The sequence below is a fragment of the Arachis ipaensis genome, chromosome B4 (assembly GCF_059453495.1).
Source record: "Arachis ipaensis isolate K30076 ecotype BB chromosome B4, ASM5945349v1, whole genome shotgun sequence".
Taxonomy (NCBI): Eukaryota; Viridiplantae; Streptophyta; class Magnoliopsida; order Fabales; family Fabaceae; genus Arachis; species Arachis ipaensis.
Window position 1 is genome coordinate 76,935,742 of NC_142439.1, and position 22,173 is coordinate 76,957,914.

A 22,173-nucleotide genomic window follows, 5' to 3' on the forward strand; every position below is an offset into this window, starting at 1 on the left:
GGTATTACTGCCTTCTTTACTTGTGAATGATCTCTTCTATGGCAGGTTGTATGTGATCAACGCCATGGGCCGTGGTCATTGATCTCCTCTGCTACAGATTGAACGCCATCGGCCGTGGTCATCCAATCTGAAAAAAGGTGAAACTCTAGCAGTTCATTCTCCTGGTGATCCTACTCAAAACACCACAGACAAGGTCGAACTGGTGTCTCGAGAAATCCCTAACGAAGTTGTGGATTAGCCGTCTGAGAAAGGTATAAACATAACTGTTGGCTCGTGCTTTTCAGTCACGTATTCACACGAACCCAAGTAGACGCGGGTGTTTGTCAGGCACATTCATCTTAATATGATGAACAGAGCTGATTGTCACTGATCATCCTATTCATCATGTTGAAGAGTGAGTATACATCTTTGAAATAAATCAAGCACGGATCGAAGAAGAAACAGTAATACTTTTATTAATTCATATGACTCAACAGGGCTCCTCCCCTCAACCTAGGAGGTTTAGAAACTCATACTGATGTAAAATACAATGGTAAAACGTGTATGATGGTAAAAGTGATGTAAAATTCTAAAAGATGTTCGAATAACATAAATAAAATCCCTTAAATACTAAACAAATGACTAGTAAGGGTGAAACAGTCTTTTTAGTGCTAAAATCCACTTGTGGGGCCCACTTAGTGAGTGTTTGCGTTGAGCTTTGATGAGATCCATGTGTTATGAGGTCTATGGGGCATGGAACGCCAGCTGGGGAGTCCTCTCTGGGCATTTGGACGCTGGTCTCTGCTCTTTGAGCGCTGGACGCCTGGAAGGGGTCTGGTAGCTTTAGTTGGACGCCTGTTTTGGGCCTTCTAAACCGAAGCAAAGTATGGACTATTATATATTGTTAAAAGCTTTGGAAGTCAGCTTTCCACAGCCATGAAAGCGCTCCATTTGGACTTCTGTAGCTCCAGAAACGCTCTTCCGAGTGTAAGGAGGTCAAATCTGGACAACATCTGCAGTACTTTCTATGTCTCTGAATCAAACTTTTGCTCCAGCTCCTCAATTTTAGCCAGAAAATACCTAAAATTGTATAAAAACACAAAAACTTGTAGTAGAAACTAAAAATGTGAATTTAACACTAAAACCTATAAAAACTTAATAAAAACTAAATAAAACACACTAAAAACTATATGAAAATGATGCCAAAAAGCGCATAAAATATCCGCTCATCATAAGACAAACAAGAAATTCAGTTCAAATAGAAACAGAAGAAGAAGAAGAAGAGGTTTACTAGTTCAACCACAGCAGCTACAAGCAATGTCAACAGAAGTTACAGAACAAGCCACAATTCAGCACAGCGAGTGGGGAGGACCAACGGAACAGTGGCGGGCAGTGAGGGTCGTGGAGCAATGGCGAGGTTGCAGGAAGCAGCGACGAGCGGCGAGTAAGGAGATACAACAGCAAGCGGTGAGGGGCGAGGACCGGCGACAATGATGGCATCGGCGGCAGTGGAGGACGCGAATCCCTTTAGCTTGCGCATTCCTCTCTCTTTTCCCTTTCAGCTCGTGCTCCCCCCCCCCTCTCTCTCTCTCTCTCTCTCTCTCTCTCTCTCTCTCTCTCTCTCTCTCTCTCTCTCTTCGCGGTCAGTGACGGTGGCTCAACGGCGTCGACGAGCCCAGTAAGACGATGCGGCTCAATGGTGGCAACGAACCCAGTACAACAGCGGCTCCCTCCCCCTCCCCTTCTTCCCCTCGTGATCCCTTCCCCTTTCTTCTTCCTTCCCCCCCCCCTCTCGTGATCCCTTCCCCCATTTAACCCATTTTATTTCTTTTTTTTATTTTTTAATTAAGGATATTTTTGGAATAAAAATTAAAAATTTGGTAAAAAAGATGATTTTAAAACTAAGTTAAACCTTAGGGACGATTTTGTAAGCAAAAAAAAGTTGGGGACGAAAAATTTTCAACCACTACCTTAGGGACCAAAATCGTACTTAACCATTAAATAAATGTCTATACGAATGCCAAAGATTGTTATATATGCTGTTAAGTTACTACATGGTGCATTAGAACCAAGGTTCTGAAAATCGGACCAGATCGGCCGGTCGAACCGGTTCAACCGGGAACCGGCGATAAAAGCGGTCCGGTACACACTCTATAACCGTTGGTAGGAAAACCGTTTGACAACTGCCGAACCGGACGAGAATCGGCCGGTTGGACCAGACCGATAACTGGCCGGTTTGATTAAAACGACGCCGTTTTTTATTTCGTAAAAAAAAAGGAAACAGAGGCAAATGCATTCGAGACCCACCCTCCCCCCTTCTTCCCCCAAGATTCATCACTCCCTGGACTCTGAAGAAAGGAAAAATAAAAAACCCTAGCCCTTCATTGCCGCTGCCGTTTCCGGGTCCTCAGCGCCGCCGCCATCCCCAGGTCCGCAGCGTCGCCGCTTCTTCCTCTTCCCCGTGTCCGTAACCCAGTAGCTCAGCACGTCGTCTTCAACTTTGCTGGCTTCTCAGCACGGAACCCAGGTTAGTGGCTTCATGTCTTCATCTTCACTGAATGTTCGGTCGTTTTCTTGGTTTTAAGATCTGAAGTTGTTGTTCTTCGGTCTTCTTTTCTTCTTCAATTTTTGTTCCGTTTTTCTTCAATTCTTCTTCTTCGGTCCTGATTTGAAGTTTGGTTTTGAATGTATTTGTTGATGGATCTGTAATTACCCAGGTTAGTGTTATAGGGTTTTCTATGTTTTAGTGGTTTCTCTGTTTTCAAAGTTATTGTTACTCTATTTTAGTGTTTTCTAATTGCTCGTTGGCAGAGGCATTTTACTGGTTTACTAGTTGCTGATGGCTCCTAATTTTTTTGTTCAAATTTGCTAATGGCTTTGATTTGTAGTTGCTGGTTGTGCTGGTTTTGCTGGCTTTGTTTGTAATTGCTGGGTGAAGGATTAATTTTTTGTAATTGCTGGTTTTGCTAATGGCTCCTAATTTTTTTTGTTCAAATTTGCTAATGGATTTAATTTGTAGTTGCTGGTTTTGCTTTGATTTGTAGTTGGTGGTTGTGCTGCTTTTGCTGGCTTTGTTTGTAATTGCTGGGTGAAGGTTTAGTGTTTTGTAATTGCTGGCTTTGTTTTCTAGTTGCTAGTTCTGCTGATGGCTCCTAATTTCTTTGTTCAAATTTGCTAATGGCTTTGATCTGTAGTTGCTGGTTTTGCTTTGATTTGTAGTTGCTGGTTGTGCTAGTTTTGCTGGCTTTGTTTGTAATTGATGCGTGAAGGTTTAGTGTTTTGTAATTGCTGGCTTTGTTTTCTAATTGCTGGTTTTGCTGATGGCTCCTAATTATTTTGTTCAAATTTGCTAATGGCTTTGATTTGTAGTTGCTGGTTTTGCTTTGATTTGTAGTTGCTGGTTGTGCTGGTTTTGCTGGCTTTGTTTGTAATTGCTGGGTGAAGGTTTAATATTTTGAATGTCTGATACTCTGATTTGTGATTTCTGAATTTGAAATTAATTGAATCATTGATTTTGTGTTGTTGAAATTGTTGATTAAAATGGATTTGTTATGCTGCTGTTGCCGTTTTTTAATTTTTAAGTATGATGTTTCTGAATTTTTGTTGAAATAGTTATTGATTTCAGGGTTTAGAGTGATTATTTGTTGTTGGTATTTAACTTTTGTTGCTGCTTCTTTTTTCTTTCTGGCTCTGTTAAGTTGCTACATTCAAACTTGTGTATTGGCCTGTTCATCTTCACTTGCAATAACAAAAAGCTTCTCATTTGATGATCCATTAACTACCTCATTTTCTGGTACCATTCCTTTTGTTATGGCTTTAGCCGAAGAAATTAGAGGGGCTGGATGAGGAGACATTGATGCCTCAGAAGACCCCACCACCATCAACATATCCTTGTTACTTGAAGGTTTCTTTAGCATAATAGTTGAAATCACAATCATAATTACATAATATGTTTAAATAATTATCCCAAAAAAAAAAAGAAACTCACAAGAACATCTTGAGGTTTTGATGATTGATAAATCTTTATGTTGACATTTAATATTTGATATTTCTTTATACTATTTAACTTGAGTTTGTATATTAATAAGATTATATGAATTTGATTGATGACATTTAATGTAGTTTTTTATATTTGAAAATTATTTTAATATTTATACTATACTATAATTATATTTTAGGATGTTTATTTATAATTTATTTATTATTTTATTTTAAAATAATTTTTCGGTTGAACCACCGGTTAGACCGGTTGAACCAATGAACTAGTGAACCAGTAGCTAGAGCGGTTTGATGACCGGGTCGGTTTTCCGAACCTTGATTAGAACCTTCGTTATTTGTAATTTTTTTTCTTGAAAGTTTTATTTAGTTAGAACAATAATGAAAGAGTTCCCAAAATGAGTTTTGGCTATTCTTGAAGAAATTGAAGTAAAAAATTGAGGCCATTTGAGGTGAAATAGATAAATGGAGTGTTATTTGTGTTGGATCCTTTTTCTAAAGCTTTCCAAATGCTTTAATTGGCACTCCATAGCTTCAATATTCCAAATAGAGCTATTATCTCATCCTTTAGTTGAAATAGATACGCATTCTTATTTTTTATGTTTTTACGTTAACCACATTTTAAACTAGTTTCGCTATATTCTAAGCTGATTGGAATTATCTAGTTCTTGAATATGAATGGTTTGTATTATAGAAACACGAGATGTGTCATGGCTTGATATCGTAAACTAGAATACCAAGCAAATCAAATATATTTTTATAGGTAAAAATCACTTTTAACTCGATCCACTGAATAAACTATGCTTACAGATTTTAAAAGGAGATCCAACATTTAGTCGCAATGTAGTATTATATTTTATAGAATCGCTTAGGACACAAAAAAGACAAACAAATCAAAACAAAATATAGGTTTGTTTTCAAGTTTTTAACTTGAACAAAAAAAATGGATAGAGTCAAGACAATCCGAATGATCGTTGTTGCCACCTCTTTTAACATCTGAGGGAAAATAACAACCAAATTCAAAAGAGAAGCTTTTGGTGAGAAAGAAATTTAAGTTTGCTTCCGAATGTTCTATCAATCAAGAAATACTTCATTTGTCAATAACAATTGCGATGCTATTATAGTCCTATAAAAAGTAATGTAAATAATCAAATTCAATTGTAAACAAACAAATTAGTACAAACATAAAAGAGCACTTTGGTTGTTTGCCCACCTAAAAATTTAAAACAAGCATTGCTAGGTATAATTGATGTGATATAATGTAATCCAAAGAATAAGCAATAGCATGGTTCAACCATACCCTGAATTTATATTTGGCGCTTCACTGAATAGTTGTAAAAAATACACTTCATTTGGCGCTTCACTGAATAGTCTAAGGAATAGGTTATTAACATCTTCTATGTAAAAGTAAAACAAGGATTATGATTATGATGAAAATATGTTTTGCTTTCTTGTTGAATGATAAAATTCATATTCCGGAAATAACGGTAGATGCTTCACAGGTCAAGTGAAAGCCATAAAATGCATTTCTCAGAAATGCTTACTATCTTATGCCATTGCCACCTAAAGAGAACAGCTTTGAATAGTTCATCATCAGAAACATTTGCTCATAGATACTTAACTTGACAAGCATTCTGTATTCAATATTCAAATAAATCATTTTATGTTTTGGCAAGGATAGAGATATTGAGTTAGGTACAAGTTATACTTGCATAAAGTTTCAAATTTACTATGGAATCCTACAAGAATAAGAGCATCTAAATTCACATAATTTTCATAGAAAGGACAATAAAATAAAATAAAATAAAATAAAATAAAAACCTTAAAGGAGTAGTTCGCAGGGGCAGAGATGAGGGAGAAGGACCGAGATCGGAGATAATGGTGACGAAGAGGAACATAACGGCGATGATGAAACTCAACGCAGAGAGGGCTAGATATGTGGCGACTGCGGCAGAATTGTGGTGTGGCGGCCCTGTCGATAGAAGCAACAGCAATCTTCTGAAATCCTAGATGAGCAAGAGTGACAGCGGCGCAGGGACAATGGTAAAGCACAACAACACAAAGGACCTGAAAGTGTGGTGCGATGGCAGTAGAAACTAGAAAGAGACAAGAACACTAATTGTCTCATCTCTTTAAAATTATGATTAAAAGGAGGGGGAATATGTTAAAATAAAAGGCAGAGAGACAAATTTTTAATTACCAAAATTTTCAAAAACAAAAATACGGGGTTTAAATTATAAATATTTTACTATTGTTAATGTTACTTCCACGTAAAAAAAAGAAGTAACGAATTTGTTGCCTTTTAAATAAAGGGTAAAGTATATTTTTTGTCTTTAAAATTTATTAAAAGTTTTAAAAAAAATTTAAGATTTATGTTGTTTTAATTTTATTTCAAAAGTTTTCAAATTGCATTAAATATATTCTTTATGGCTAATTTTTAAAAAAAAAATTAGCACTAATTTAATAATAATTTTATGAGAATAACTTTTAATATAAGCAAATCAGGGTATGTCTAAAACGAGCACAACAATTATGTACTTATTAGATGCGCCATATTTATATAGACCATTAGATTTGATTAGATGAAAATCAAAGGCTAATATGAAAGAAGAACATTGATGGACTCTAATAAATACAGAATATCCTAGTATATAAATAAATGCTTTAAATGGAAATACTTTAATACACAATACTTTAAAGGGTAACAAAATCTTTTATTCTTAAATAATTAAATATAAAACATATAAATACAAAAATATGAGTATTTTTTATTCAATAAGATTAATTATTATGCAAGAAATTTTTATGATATTAAAAAATTATATTAAAATAAAATTTTAAACTGTAACATAAAAATATAAAATAATTAAAATTTTATTTTATATTACTTGACAAATAATTAGATATTATATTCAAAATTTATTAACTAACTAATTTTATTAAAGATATTATTATATAATATAATTTTTCATCAAAGCATTTTAAAAATATAATTTATTTAAAATATTATATATAATACATGAAATTAACCTTTCTATTTTTTTCAATTATACATAATATTTTAAATAAATCATATTTTAAAATATCTTGATGAAAAATTATTTTATATAATAATATTTTTAACAAAATTAGCTAATTAATAAATTTTTAAATATAATAATCTAATTATTTGTCAAATAATATAAAATAAAATTTTAATTATTTTATATTTTTATGTTACAGTTTAAAATTTTATTTTAATATAATTTTTTAATATTATAAAAATTTATTGTATAATAATTAATATTATTGAATAAAAAATACTCATATTTTTGTATTTATATATTTTATATTTAATTATTTAAGAATAAAAAATTTTATTGCCATTTAAAGTATTGCGTATTAAAGTATTACCATTTAAAGCATTTATTTATGTACTATGATATTCTGTATTTATTAGAATCCATCAATACTCTTCTTTCATATTAGTCTTTGATTTTCCTTTAATCAAATCTAATGATCTATATAAATATGGTACATCTAATAAGCACATAATTGTTGTGCTCGTTTTAGACAATCAGATATAATTGCCATGCATTATTATTAAATTGATTCTAAACTTTTTAAAAATTTAGCTGTTAAAATATATTTGTTTTATTTGATTAACAACTATATTATTTTTTTGGGTTTAACCATTCCCAATTTTCTTTATCGAACCGGATTGGTTTGTAATTATACAAATTAATAATGGGCTTAACTTAGGAGAATTATTTTTTTCTGTACGGATCCATTTTCATCCATGTATTTCGAATATTCTTATCAGGTCTTTCATAAGATAATTTTTTATGCTTTTTTCGGTGACTAATTGCGTCACTCGCACACTCAACCGTTCTCTCTCGCACACTACATCACATTAAATCCCCAAATCATATTCTACAATAAGACCGTCATGCCACTGCCGTCTGTGCCGCTGCTTGAACCTGGTAGGTTGTCTCCGATTTGAAATGATTGAAACAAACTAATTCATATTTATTTATTCTTTTAGTGACGTGAACATATGCTGGTGACCAAAGCTATACTATATGTCCCCGTGACCAACTTTTGCTGTGTGGTTTTAACTTCCAATTTCGCCATTCCATTCATCAATATTTCGGAGCTTGTAATGAATTCAGATTAGTTGACAATTTTATGACTTCGGAATGCTTCAAAATTTGGAAATAAATTTTGATGTTATAGAGTTAATCTTTGAGTTTGTTTTTGTTTTTGCATCTGTTATGGGTCTGGATAATCCCTTATTTGGTTTATGACGAAAATATGTAATACTCAACAGTTGAAGACAAAGTAGCCCTGTAATGACATTTGCCATGATTTTCTGTTTCTCATTTAATGTAGAAGTCATTGATTTGTTGATATATTATATGTAGAAGTATAAAAGGCTTTTTGTTTTACTGAAACTATGCTTTTTTTTATAGCAGAATCATCTATGGAGCCAGAATCATCAACTCCTCCCTCTTCACTTTGGGATCAAATTTTCGAATTCACAGCTAAGGCTAGAGATGCATACAAAAGAAGGCCAATCCCCTATTGGATTCTTCTCATTCTTGGAATCGTAGCAATGCTCGTGGCATTTCCTGCTTCCAGCATCCTGTCTCGCGTTTATTATGATAATGGCGGTCAAAGCAAGTGGATCATATCTTGGGTGTCTGTGGCTGGATGGCCTCTAACCGCTCTGATATTGTTTCCTACATACTTTGTTCAGAGAATCTCTCCAACGCCGCTGAGTTTAAAACTCGCTCTATCTTATATTTTTTTGGGTTTTCTAAGTGCTGCTGACAACCTTATGTATGCTTACGCCTATGCATACCTCCCTGCATCTACTGCTTCACTGGTGGCATCATCTTCCCTTGTTTTTTCTGCGCTCTTCGGTTACCTTCTTGTCAAGAACCAAATCAATGCTTCGATAATAAATTCTATTGTTGTCATAACTGCTGGATTGACCATTATCGCATTGGATTCTAGCTCAGATAGATATCCTGGCATCAGTGACAGCCAGTACATCATGGGATACGTGTGGGACATATTAGGGTCTGCTCTTCATGGGCTTATTTTTGCCCTCTCGGAGTTGGTCTTTGTGAATTTAGTCGGAAGAAGGTCCTTCATTGTTGTTCTGGAACAACAAGTTATGGTATCTCTTTTTGCATTTGCGTTCACCACTGTAGGGGTTCTTTTGAGCCGTGATTTTCAAGGAATGACATCTGAAGCTAACAATTTCAAAGGCGGTCGAGCAGCTTATTACCTTGTAATCATTTGGGGTGCAATCACATTTCAGTTGGGGGTCTTAGGAGCCACCGCCGTTGTTTTCTTGGCTTCGACTGTGCTAGCAGGTGTGCTTAATGCGGTCAGAACTCCGATAACAAGCATTGCTGCAGTGATATTGCTTCATGACCCAATGAGTGGTTTCAAGATCCTCTCACTGTTGATTACCGTATGGGGATTTGGCTCATTTATTTATGGTAGTTCTATGGGTGAAAAATCATCTTAAGAAAGCAGGTGTAGAATGTCGAGTCCAGTAACCTGGTCCACTTTCTAGTTGAATGATGAATATACCTCTGTCCGAAGGGCTGCATTAAATGTTGTATGTTTATAGGAGTATAGGACTCAATTTCTCATTGACTAGTATGTTTTATATGCAGGCCTCAATTATTCGTGTTTAATATAGGCTCATTTTTTTTTAAATATGGAGAGTATGTTGGTGTTTTGAATGAAAATGGTCTTTTTTAGTGTATTTGTATGTAGGTGGATGTGTTAGATGTGCAGCATTAACATGTGTAGGGCGTGCTGACATAGCATGTGGAGGGTGTGTTGCTAACATGGCAATATGTGATTCGAGGCACATTCAACACATGGGTCGTGTTACGGCAGTTTCAACATGTGGGGGGCGTGTTGTTGACGTGTCGCTATGTGATTCGATGGTGATACAACACGTGCTGTGCATGTTGAGTGCTTTGTTTATATACGGCCAAGTTTGGTAACATTTCTTTGCAGAGAGAAGAGTTATTTGAGTGTGTTTCTGGTGTGATGGAGGGCACCGCAAACTTGATAGTATGTCGTAACGGTGAGATTATACGGAATATTTATGAAGGAGTGAGGTTTGTGTGTCAGAATCTATTTTTGTTTGTAGTTTCATGCACCATAAAGTTTATGGAGCTTCAGAATGGTCTCTGTCAAAGCATGAAGAACAGTATGTTGAGGAGAGTGAACAGTATTTTATATTGGAATTCAGTTATAGTTTTTGGTAGTTTAATACAGTTTGATATTATGCCGATCATTGATGAAGCGAGTATGCAGAATATATTCCAAATTCATCGGCAGACTCAGATGTCACAGCCACAGATTGAGCTGTATGTTGATTTTGAAAACGTAGAGGCAGATGGGATTCAAAATAATTTAGATATAGAGGATGATAGAGCTGCAGTATACGAAGGAATGAACAGTGACAGCGAAGAAGACTTCGAAGCCACTTATGAAGCCGACGATAAAGATGAGGATGATGATGTGGGAGTTGAGGCAGCAGTGGAGAATGTAGTGGTTCATTCCCTAGTTAGTCAACCGATGGACGTTTCATCTTTTATGCGTAACTTGGATCTTGATGTCATGCATGCACCAGAATTCTCGGAATATGCAAACATAGGTACGTGATGAGTGAATAATATGTTTTTGTTAATTTATATTTTGGTGGAATCAATGATTGATGATTTTTGCTTTCTGTGGGTGTTGCTGATCCTGAGGACGGAGAGTTTAGGATTGGAATAGAATATAGTTCTAGAAAGTCAGTCGTCGTAGCAATTAGAAGTTACACTATCTCTAGAGGATCGGAGTCGACTACAATGTGTGTGAGTCTGAGCCACAGACGTTCTATGCAAAATGCAAGACGTTTGGGCATAGGTGCGATTGGCTTATCCAAGCCAACTTGATACAGAAAAAATTTGTTAGGAGATACGCAGATACAATGGTAGACACACATGCACCATGGGAACGATTTCACAATATCATTCCAAGTTAGACTCCGATACAGTTGCTGAGGCTATAAGTCCATTAGTTGAGACAGACCCGTCCATCAAGGTGAAATCTATTATTGTGGAAGTTAAGTCACGGTTCAACTACACCATCAGTTATCGAAAGGCTTAGTTTGCAAAGCAGAAGTCCATAGCCAAAGTTTTCAATGGTTAGGAAGATTTTTATTAAGCTTTGCCATGGTGATTCTCGATCATGGTTCGGAAGATGCCTGGCTCAATTGTCCAAATAGAAACATGACCCCTGTACAACGAGAGTGAGGAGGCAAACGATGTCAAGATACTTCATCGCATATTTTGAAGTTTCAACCCATGCATTAGCGCATTCAAGCATTGCAAGCCTCTGGTTCAGGTTTACGGTACACATCTTTACGGAAAATACAAAGGTGCACTTTTGGTTGTTGTTGCACAAGATGGTAACCAAAACATTGTGCCTATTGCTTTTGCCCTGGTGGGGGAGGGAAACCGCTGATGTGTGGCACTTTTTTCTTAGTAATTTACGAAGGCATGTTGTTAGAAGAGACGGTATGGGTATAATCTCAGGCCGACATGAGTCAATCCGAGCAGTAGTAAATCGTTCCGGAGATGAATGGCAACCTCCAAGAGCATAGTGGATGTTTTGTATTAGGCACATCAGTAGCAACTTCTTAAGGGCATTCAAAGTTCCGCACTTGCAAAAACTTGTAGTCAACATTGTGTAATAAAGCACGGTAGAGAAGTACAACATCAACTATTAGAGGTTGCAAGAGCGAGGCGAGGCATATGCCTGGTGGAGCGATGTCGTTGGACTTAGACACTAGGCATTGGCATTTGACGAGGGACATCGATGGGGTTACATGATGACAAACCTTGTCGAGTGCATTAATTCAATGTTGAAGGGTGACTGAAACCTCCCTGTGTTGGCACTCATCCGAGCAACATATTATCGGTTAAATGAGTTATTTACGCGGAAGAGTATCGAGGCTCACAATTGCAAGCAGGCTGGATTTACTTTCTCTGCTTTTGCACAACAGCGGATAGAAGCAAATATGCAACGTACTGAAAATATAGTTGTGCACCGGTTTGATAGACGAAACAAGGAGTTTGAGGTGCGTAAAATGCATAATGAAAAGATGTTGGTAGTTGATCTTGCGTGCCGGATGTGTGACTGTGGGCACTTTCAAGTGGAACGACTACCATGTCGACATGTTATTGCTTGTTGTGCCAACTAGCGACTCAACTGGCAGTTGTATGTGAATGATGTGTACAAGATGACAGATGTTCGTAAGGTCCACAGATTTGAGTTCGTACCATTAGGCGATCTAGAGACATGGGTTGCTTATCCAGGACAAACATTGGTCACTAACTCCGCCTTGCGGCAAACGTCAAAAGGTCGCCCCAAATTGACCTGATACCTCAATGAAATGGATTCATGAGAAATGCGTTGTCCTCGGATATGCCGTCTCTGTAGTAGACAAGATCATAGTCGAAGTCGATGTCCTCAACGTGCTGGATTGAGTGGAGTTGGTCATGATGCTGGACCGAGTAGAGTTAGTCATGATGCTGGACCCTAGATCTTTATTGGTTGTTGTGTTGTATGTTTAGGGTTAATTTTATCAGTTAATATTTTTTAGGTTCGTCGTGTTCGTATATTTAAGGTATTTTTATCAGTTAATGTTTTTTGCGTCGTCGTGTTTGTATTATTAAGTAACATGTTAACTTCTACGAGTTATTACTGTTGACAGTTTCTAAGATGATAATTTCTAATTTCAACAGTGGTCTTACAAAAGGTTAATTAAAAGTTAAATTAACTTAATTCCGAAACCATAATTTAACGTTCGATAAGGTAAACTTACAAAACATTAATTAAAAACTAAACCTAATTACCAAACCTAGAAAACATTAATTAAAAACTAAACTTAATTACTAAACCCCTGCTTACTTCTTTTGAATAATCCAATCAAGTCCCTTGCCCATCATACCCTGACCGAAACGCGATGGAGTAAACCTATCAGATGGATTTCTTTTTGTCTGTAGGTTATATAGATGACCCTGAACTGACTCACCGACATCTGAGGTAGCCGACCTAACTTTCTTTGCCGAAACAGATGCACCGGGGTTGTACTCAACAACCTCATCCACCGGGGTATCTAGTAGACTGAGACGATCAGAGTCGAAAACCATATGTGGAGCGATGAAACCACTGTCGGGAATCACACGACACCCACCCTAAAGTACAACCAGAAGCAGACCCATGTTGACCAGACTCTGCTGCTGTAGGGATAGTACTGAAATGGCCATGATCTGCAAAATGACTGACACCAGTGTCAACCCATTGCTGTATATGATGATCCCCATCCTCATCAACGGGAATCTGCCATGGAATCTGCAGAAAGCCAGCCCATTGCTGTCCGAGCAAAATGTTCTATGTAGGCTGAATTTCGCAACTGGACTGACTCTGACGACCGTGCGGGCTAGGTCACTGTGGTCGTTGGACTGGCTGTGTTGACTGTGTCGGCTGCGACGGCTAGGCTCAATGTGCTTGCTGGTCTGGTCGTGCTGACTATGTTGACAGTGGTCTTGTTGCTATGGGAGATAATAGAAAAACAGTTCAAACACTGCATACTGAAGTGGCCCCTGAGGTGCTGGTGGTTGAGGTGGATGTTGGGAAACTTGCCCTGACAACATCAGCACTCAACCGACAATCTAAAGTCCCAAGTTGAAAGGGGTTGCCCATCCCGCAACCGAGTGTTACGACGGATGTCCCATTCCGCTATCCACCCCTCATGTAAAATTGTCAAATCATGAAGCTGCACTTTGTTAAGAGTCATGCAATGCTCTTCTAGTGTAATGACTCTTGCTATCTCTGGGGTGGGTTGTCCGTACCTGAATTAACGCATCACTCGGTTTGCAGGGTGCCATTCGACACACTCGAACGTCAATAACGGAGCATTGGTGTCAGACACCTCAAGGTGTCCATGTGACTCATCGAGTATGATCACTCCTTCGATATTAGAAAATTAGAACCCTGATATTAATGTTGGATGTTAACACACACAAAGCAAAAATATTTACCTCTTCCACGTAGTCTATTTGGTTCCTAAATGTAGCCGTGGTCTTTAATAACCACGTAGTAGTTCATTCGGAATGACTCCACTTCAAACACGTAACATTGAAAAAGTTAAAAAATGTGTTGTCAAACAAATATGTATCGTCAATGGAATACACAACTAAAATAGGAAGAGTTACCTTCGAGCAACCGATACATCGGCCGCTGGAAGGTACTGTCTCGGTACGGGTACAATACACGGCATTCGTTCCCATGTTCAAACAAATAAAAGATTAAGAGGGTCATCAGTCTCCTTAGTATCGTAACGTGATGCACGACACAGTGTCGTGTAAAGATGCGCGAGACATGCTGACCTCCAACTGTAAGTGTGGATCTAGTCAAAATCAAAGAGCAACGATAGATACTTCGCGTGGGCATATGCCGTCGACTTATCCGCGAATACGGTCAAATCAAGCAAACAGAAAATTTGGCATCTGATGTATCTCTGAATAGACTCCAAAGTGTTCAATCGCTCTGCGTCTCTGATATGGCAAACTCATGCCAACTTTATGTAAGATTAGGAGGAACTCGCAACGTGTTCGTAGCCGAAAATCGCGATGCTCTGGCTCTGCAGGAATTCGCCATTGCTATATGTCCAGCCGCTCACAACTTGTCCATCAATGGGTAGGCCAAATATATGAGCAACATCTTCCAGTGTCACAATAACCTCACTCACCGGCAATACAAAGGTGTGAGTCTCCGGCTTCCACCTTTCCACCAAAGCAGATAGTAAAAGGTAAAATCCTTTGATCACCCCAATTCTAAAAACATGGTAGAATTCCGTTGCTCGTAAAGCGTCTTCTACCATCAGGTTCTGCGACTCTAGCAGATCCAGTTTACGAACCATAAGATTCCTATTAGGCTGGTACAACAAAAATATATTTATTCATTAAATATATCTATTAAATACATTCATTCATTAAATATATTTATTCAATATAATAAAGAATTATTTAATAAAAAATAAAATATAATAATAATTTGATTGTACTACTTTATATAAATAAAAAATAAAATAAAATATATCATATTATACTATTTACTTACTAGTTTAAATAATATAAATATGGTCATAAATAAAAATTAAAATAACATACAGTAATATTACTATCCTTCATAATTATCATAACAAATACACAATACCCAAACACAATTTTTTTATAAACTCAAAATATTTATTCATTTTTGTAAATAAAAAAATATTCATTAATATTGACATTTAAATTATTTATTAAATCTATACAAAAATAATCACATTATAACAAATAATTCCAAAAATTAATGGGATCTACATTTATATTATTTCTCTGTTTATTAATTAACAAAAAAATATAAAATAAAATAATAATACACTAAAACTTATACTATTTATTAAATTTAATATTTACAAACTCAACTAAATGATATAGTAATATTAAATACAAACAAAATAATATCATTATCAAAAATTAATATTATTTAAAATTACAAAAATTAAAATAATTAAATTACAAAAAAAAAAGAAAATTATCAACTCACATAAACAAGATGATCCAAATAATTGATAATATATTCTTCGAGTACCGTGTAATTACGTATCATTTTTAATCAATACAAACTAATCATTTTTTTTGCATAATTACTCTATTTTTTTAAAAAACACTAATGATACACTTCTAACTCTCTTCTTTTTCCTCACTTCATATTTCTTCTCTCTCAACACACACTACACAGTATACATAAAATGGGGCATGAAATAGAAACGAAGGAGCTCAATTTATAGAGCTTGAGCTGCGTCGTTGGTTACCAGAGTGAAGAAACTATCCTCTGCATGTAGATAGCCCCAACACGTCCACCCTATGTTGCTGCAGCTCCTTGGGAACGCGCAGGAACCTCTGCAATGCTTGCTGGATTCGCAGGCTATTGTTAGGGAACTGCCACGCCGCTGAGCTCGCTATATCACCACACCCCTTTTGTATTGTCGGAGAACTGCCATGTCGCTGACGGATCCTGTCATCACGCTCCCTGCATGTTGAACCTGCACCTATAAACTAGCAAAATATCCTATCTCTAATATTGAGCAAAAACACAAACATATATTCTATATGAAAAATAATTTCTGTGTAATATACTAATATGGTATAAGGTTAGTGTGCTTAGATGGTTGAGAGAAGTAATTTTTGAAAGTAAAAGCAAAATTAGAAATAGAACTATTTTGATTGAATATATTTATAGAAATATTTCTTATTAGAATAAAAATAAGTTAAGTTGTTTGTATAACAGAAATATATAAAAGATTATTTAAACAAAATTATAATTTTGGACATATAGAATAAATAACTATTATGAGATAATTTTGACAAGAAGGTGCAATTATTTTATTATATTATTTACTTAAGAAAATGTATTACTTGTTAAAATTAATGTTTTATTTCAACATTAGAATTACAAATGTAGAATACACTTTTTTAGATCAGTATTGCTAGATAATCAAGAAAACTTAACAAAAAACTAACTAGCAGTCTATGGACCTGAGCTTCGGCCTAATTTGTTAAACACCTTTCAGAGCGGTGCTTCATTTGTTAAAAACATTTACAGAGGTGTTTGCATTTGGTAAATCACACTGTGTTGGAGGTACTTGTTTTTGGTAAATCACATTTTATATTTGGTAAATAAAAACAATTATGTATCTATATAATTTTAAAAAGTTAAAGAGTGTTTTTAAGGATTTGTTTAGGTGAGTTTTTAAAAAAAAAAATTTTTTCGAGTTATTTTTTTTTTAAAAAGATCTTATGAAAAAGTAAAAATAATTTTATATTTAGATATCTCACACAAAAAAATCTTTTTTATTTCTCAATTATGTTTGGATATAATAATATAAAAATATTTTTTTATTTATTTATTATGTAAAAAATATTTTTTTTCTTAAAAAAATCTTTTAAAAAAAATGTGAATTATAACTTCTCAAAAATTTTTTTTTTTATTTTTCTAGTGCTTTTATTTTTACTATTAGAAATTTATCAAATACGCTAAAAAAATAAAAAAAAAATCTTTTTTTATTAAAAGAAGATCTTTTTTCATCAAAATAATGAATAATGACACACAAACAAAAGTTAGAAAAAGTTAGAATATACTTAAAAAGTACTTTGTATTAAAATGTATTTTTTAAAATTAATTTGTACTTATTAAAATAAAAAAAACTAATATAATTCTAATAAATTAATATTCAGATTTATCATTAATTATTGATACTAAATTCTATTCCCGATAAAAAAAAAACAAATCTATAATATCAAATATAAACAAACACTGAACACGGGTATTGAGAAGGATAAGGAATGCATAAATTTGAAATATAAAATATTGTACCGCCTACAGGGCATCAAATAAATTCATGATGATCATATTTGGTAACTCAGGAGCAATTATGAGGTGAAGTTCATACTTAGACAAAACAGTTCTACATCGGGAAAAAAAAAAATTAAACCTTACCACTATGGCCTGGCAGTCAGTACAAACCAAATTATAAACAATGCATTTTTTTTACATTTCCCCCTTCCCTCTTTTGGTAGGTGTCTTGCACAACTCTAGTTGTTGATAGCATTTCTCGCACAAAAAAGGAGAGAAACAAAAGTAATGTTATGGGTAAAAATAAGAAGGGAAGAGATTAGAAGATATGAGCTTGAAATGAAGATTAGCAGATCAATATCATAAGAATCATTCCCAATTTATTTCCCTTACTCATTCAGTGACTAACCTATAATATGCAACCTAAAACACATAGTTTGGAGATGCAAAGGCAGCACAAGGCAATGCTCCAAGGTCCAAGCTAAGCTTCCATATCTTTCGTTCATGAGAAAATAATACAACTCAACCTTTGGTTTGAGAAAGCTGAAAGGGTGATTAGTTTACATGTAGCACTCATCTAATTTGCTTTTATGAAGTTGAAATGCAGGGTTAACCCAAGCGCCGCAGCTGCATTGCATACCAGCCCAGTTGAAGTAGCCCAGGCGTGCATTACATCCGATACAAAGAAGTTTCTCCTCTACATGACCTTCTTGCACTAACAAGTCAACAAAAATAAATGGGATTAGCAAGATAATCAAACTTGAGTTTACCTACATCTGTGGAGTTTAGATAAATTCGAATAGTAGACTTGTAAGAATTTTCTTATTTAAGAATACTGACATAGTTATATAAAATCTAACAATAATAAAATAATTTCATGATAAAACAAAATTATGTTGAAAAACTTACTCACAATATTATAATGAAGCAAATAAAAGATATAAAAAGATTAAATACAAATTTTAAAAAATTAAAATTTGAATAAATAATGAATTTATGATGTTAAAAATTAAAAAAAATATATAAATATCATCTTTAGAAGTCTAAATAAAAGATTCTTGTGAAATGTTTTGATAGTTAATAGAATAAATTTTGACTCAAATCTAAGATCCGAGTAAATAAGCAAGTTAACTTGAGAGTTTAATAATCATGCTGTTAGTACAAATGATTGAAGAAGTGTGATTTTATGGAAACTAAGATATGAGAGGAAAGTTTCCAGGAACCTGCTTGCATCCACTTCATAGGTTCAACAAATACTGAGGTACAATCAATTGGTTGCTTTTCCATTTCGCAGGGTTGACTGCTTCTCTTTTTCCACTTGAAGCTTGATTCTCCTTCTCCACGCTCATGAGTAACTATATTCTCCTTTGAAGCAACAATTCTTCTACATTTCTTACACCGGTATAAGACTTGTGGTTTGGTTGTAGTTTCCAACTCAGAGATACTCGATTCAGCCATTTGTATTAAATAATCAACTTATATTTGTGCTTGCTGTCCTGCAAATTAGAGGCAAATGAGAAGAGATATTATAGTTTACCATATAGCCAGAACTGAAAACTGTGTGACAGTCATTGGTTAAAGCACAAGACAATTGTGGAAATAGATTGATATAACAACAACAGCAACAACAAACTTAGTTTCAGATGAGATCTTCATCTAGCCATAATTAGTTTCAACTTCAGAAAAAAGTTTCTTACAATTTAGAAAATCAAAGTTCATGTTTTAGATGTTTTCTTTTTCTTTTTAAATTTTTGTGCATAGTAGAACAACCTGTGCAAAGTAGAGAAATTAACACTAAATGGTTGTTCCACCTAGATGCACTCTAAACACAAGTGAATGACAGATTGGTATTTAGCTAACCCAACCTAATGGAATAAAGCTTTGTTGTAACGATATGACAACATATGATTTTTATTTATTTATTTATTTTGATAAAATATAATTGAGTGATACTGTAAACAACTTTAAGCTGATAAATCCTCCTATTATTAGATGCTTTGATGCATTCTGGTTCAGAGGAAGAAGACTTGTATTTAAAGCAAAAGAATACAACAAAAACTAAAGGACCTGATTCCTACAAAACTTTATTATTTACAAGATATTCATTCCTTCTAAATTCTTCTCTTTCATTTATTCATTACAGAAGGAAGAAGACACAGCAAGCTGCAGTCTCATGCCCCTGCATTCCCATGTTTCCAACAAACATAATAAGTTAACTATCGAGCGCAGGACACTAAGCTATTTCTGACTTCATCCAATGCTTTTTTACTGGGATAGTTTTACAAATAATATATACTTTTTCTTTTATCACTTCTCAACAACTAGCAATTCTTTTTTTACTATGGACCCAATTCAGTGGTGGCAAAGCTGACATGGGTTTTAATTCTATTTTTACCTGTTTTTAAACATGAATTTGTGTTCTACTTGTTCTCCTTTTGGCACACTATGCTCCTTGGCCCCTTACCTACATCATTAGAAATGGAAGTTATTCGCAAGTTTTTCCAAATCATGATGAGTGAAATCTATGGCATCTTTAAAGGCAGCTGAAATTGCTGTTATGTAGGAGGCTGATCTTTCTATGTCTAAGATAGTCTCTTAAAAAATCCCTCCCCTTCCCTATAAAGGTTTTCCCATATTAAGTCTAGAATATTCTTCTCCATTTCCTAGTTGGCAGTTAGTTCCAAAACCCACCGAGCCTACAATTTTCTCAATTACAATTAAGCTCTCTAGTCCATAATGTCTGGTTTCCTAACACACTGCTTTCTGATTTTCAAGCCCAACAAGAAGATTTGATGGAGCTGTACAACAACTTTGTAGAGGCAGGGAAGGACCTTGCTTCTGGTGCAAACGAGTTATAGTGGATGTGATGGTAAAAGCAAAGCAGGTAATTTTGGATGGCCGTGATCTGAACTATCGATGGAGATGTATTGTTTTTCAGTGTTGGTTGCAGAGACATGCAAACACCTGAAGTTTATTTCACATAATGCCTTGATTCAAACTTAGTTCCAGTGACCAGTTTACATCCGATACCTATAATAATGCCTTGAGAAGATTCAATACTTCGAAAGATTTTAGAAGCACTGATGATGCTAGCTACAAAAGTACATTCTGAGATAAAACATAAACACGATGGACAGCTCACTCTACAGAAACATGCTAATATGCAAGCCAACCAATTAAAGGAAAAATTAAATTTAAACTAATGATGGAATGTGATCGATTTATGTGATTATATAAAAATATATAGTTATGCAGAGTAGGTTGACCACCTATATTTAATATTCAATGTCTCAATGTACTAGAATGAGGTTTTACTAGCTAACTACATGAATTGCATCCTTGAGAATATTGTAAAGTTTCAGAGGTGATTTGTACATCCATGTAGGCTGTGCTGAAACTTATGGAATAATCATCGTCAACAAGCGCTCTAATAATAAGCGAACCCTAGAATAGGTAAGCTACACTATCAAAATGATTGCGTCAAATAAATACTTCGTCATTTCTTCACATAGGACTAGATAGGTAAGCTACACTAACAATTGAAATTGCACTGATCAATCATAGTCCGAACAGCGACAATCAAAATTTTCTTTTGGCTATTCATAACCTACGAATTCAATTCAATTCAAAATTTGAAGATAAAACGTTTGCAATCGAATATTAATCTTGGGCTAGAATTCGAGGTTTGCGATTGTCCAAGAATTACAGAAAACAATACTAGGGCTAATTGGTTTAGGGTTAGAAAGACTGTAAAATTGGGAAAAGAAAAGTGGGATATGCCGAGAGAGACGAAGAACTACCTTGCAACTGAGGAAAGCTTAGAGAACACAGACACCGCCGTCGCTACTGTGTTTACTGTAAATACGATATGAGAGTGAACGTTGAGAATTTGATTAAAAGTTTGACCGACATTTTAATGTACCAAAAAGATCCTTGCTATAAATATAGTATTCTCAAAATAACCGTCCAGTGGACTCAAATTTTGTTAATATTTAAAAGAGAATTTAATGTCGTAATTGTATCGTCAATAAAAATTAAAAAAGATTAAAAGTAATAAATAAATAAAGAAATGCAAGGTGTCGGAAGTAAAGTAAATTGTAGAAATTAAAACAAATAAAAAATTTAAAAAAGATGAAGAAAGAAATATAAACATAAAAGAGATAAACAAGTAAAAGTAGAGAAATTTTATTAATAAAAATAGGAAAGAGATAAATTATAAGTGTTTGAGTTTAGAAGAATTATTTAAGATTCCCAATTTTACTCCGTGATGCTAAAGGGCTGAGAGTATTTTGAGTTTCTAAGTGTTTTCTAAAAAAACTGAACTCCCTACAAAATGTGTCTAAAACTCTATTTATAGACTAACCTAATGTCAATTGACAGTTACCAAGTGAAAATTTGAATAGCATCCGTAACTATTCCCGCACTCCTTGCTTGATGCCAATTCAAAAAATCAAAATAAATAACCAAACTGTTAAATGACCTAATTTAATTAAAATAAACATAAACATTATATACAGAAACATAACTATATAACTAATTATTTCTTTTTCATAATTTTTGAGTAAACTACCATTTCTAACCATAAAAGTTGAAAACGCTGACATATCTACCCATAGAAGACGGAAATTATCATTTGTACCTATAAAAAAGGACTTTTGCAAGCAAAATTATCCAAACCCTAAAAAATTAAATAAAATTTCTAAACTACCCTTTTCTCCACCACTACTACCA

The 22,173-nt window shown here is 34.6% G+C and overlaps 3 protein-coding genes across 6 annotated transcripts; 2 read left to right on the plus strand and 1 right to left on the minus strand.

The window, feature by feature from the left end:
• The first annotated feature begins 7,799 nt into the window (after window positions 1-7,799).
• On the plus strand, window positions 7,800-9,722 carry LOC107639380 (putative purine permease 5). Of its 2 annotated transcripts, none has more exons than XM_016342854.3 (2): window positions 7,800-7,937; window positions 8,427-9,722. In XM_016342854.3, the coding sequence occupies exons 1-2, from the start codon at window positions 7,904-7,906 to the stop codon at window positions 9,494-9,496; spliced, it is 1,104 nt and encodes a 367-aa protein (XP_016198340.1). In that variant the 5' UTR covers window positions 7,800-7,903; the 3' UTR covers window positions 9,497-9,722. The 2 variants fall into 2 exon arrangements, with proteins under 2 accessions (XP_016198340.1, XP_016198341.1); XM_016342855.3 differs by having other exon boundaries at window positions 8,430-9,722.
• Window positions 9,723-9,865: 143 nt separating this feature from the next.
• On the plus strand, window positions 9,866-19,762 carry LOC148568017 (uncharacterized). The gene is made up of 2 exons (XM_088484040.1): window positions 9,866-10,645; window positions 19,586-19,762. The coding sequence occupies exons 1-2, from the start codon at window positions 10,033-10,035 to the stop codon at window positions 19,648-19,650; spliced, it is 678 nt and encodes a 225-aa protein (XP_088340166.1). The 5' UTR covers window positions 9,866-10,032; the 3' UTR covers window positions 19,651-19,762.
• Window positions 14,200-21,380, minus strand: LOC107639381 (dual specificity protein phosphatase-like protein). Of its 3 annotated transcripts, XR_015880876.1 has the most exons (5): window positions 21,243-21,380; window positions 18,666-18,938; window positions 17,587-18,157; window positions 15,902-16,119; window positions 14,200-14,977 (listed from the first exon to the last, which is right to left on the minus strand). XR_015880876.1 is itself a non-coding variant. In XM_016342856.3 (4 exons), exons 3-4 carry the CDS (start codon window positions 18,898-18,900, stop codon window positions 18,003-18,005), a joined length of 390 nt encoding a protein of 129 aa, XP_016198342.1. In that variant the 5' UTR covers window positions 18,901-18,938; window positions 19,838-19,906; window positions 21,243-21,348; the 3' UTR covers window positions 17,417-18,002. The 3 variants fall into 3 exon arrangements, 2 of the variants coding, with proteins under 2 accessions (XP_016198342.1, XP_016198343.1); XM_016342856.3 differs by lacking the exons at window positions 14,200-14,977; window positions 15,902-16,119 and adding an exon at window positions 19,838-19,906 and having other exon boundaries at window positions 17,417-18,157; window positions 21,243-21,348; XM_016342857.3 differs by lacking the exons at window positions 14,200-14,977; window positions 15,902-16,119 and having other exon boundaries at window positions 17,417-18,157.
• Window positions 21,381-22,173: the final 793 nt, after the last annotated feature.

Coding starts and splice junctions, on each gene's coding strand:
- LOC107639380 (XM_016342854.3), top strand. CDS start 7,904: ATGCCACTGCCGTCTGTGCCGCTGCTTGAACCTG. Junction 7,938..8,426: donor TGTGCCGCTGCTTGAACCTG/GTAGGTTGTCTC, acceptor TTTTTTTTATAG/CAGAATCATCTATGGAGCCA.
- LOC148568017 (XM_088484040.1), top strand. CDS start 10,033: ATGGAGGGCACCGCAAACTTGATAGTATGTCGTAACGGTGAGATTATA. Junction 10,646..19,585: donor CTCGGAATATGCAAACATAG/GTACGTGATGAG, acceptor TATTCATTACAG/AAGGAAGAAGACACAGCAAG.
- LOC107639381 (XM_016342857.3), bottom strand. CDS start 18,900: ATGGCTGAATCGAGTATCTCTGAGTTGGAAACTACAACCAAACCACAA. Junction 18,158..18,665: donor TATGAAGTGGATGCAAGCAG/GTTCCTGGAAAC, acceptor TTGACTTGTTAG/TGCAAGAAGGTCATGTAGAG.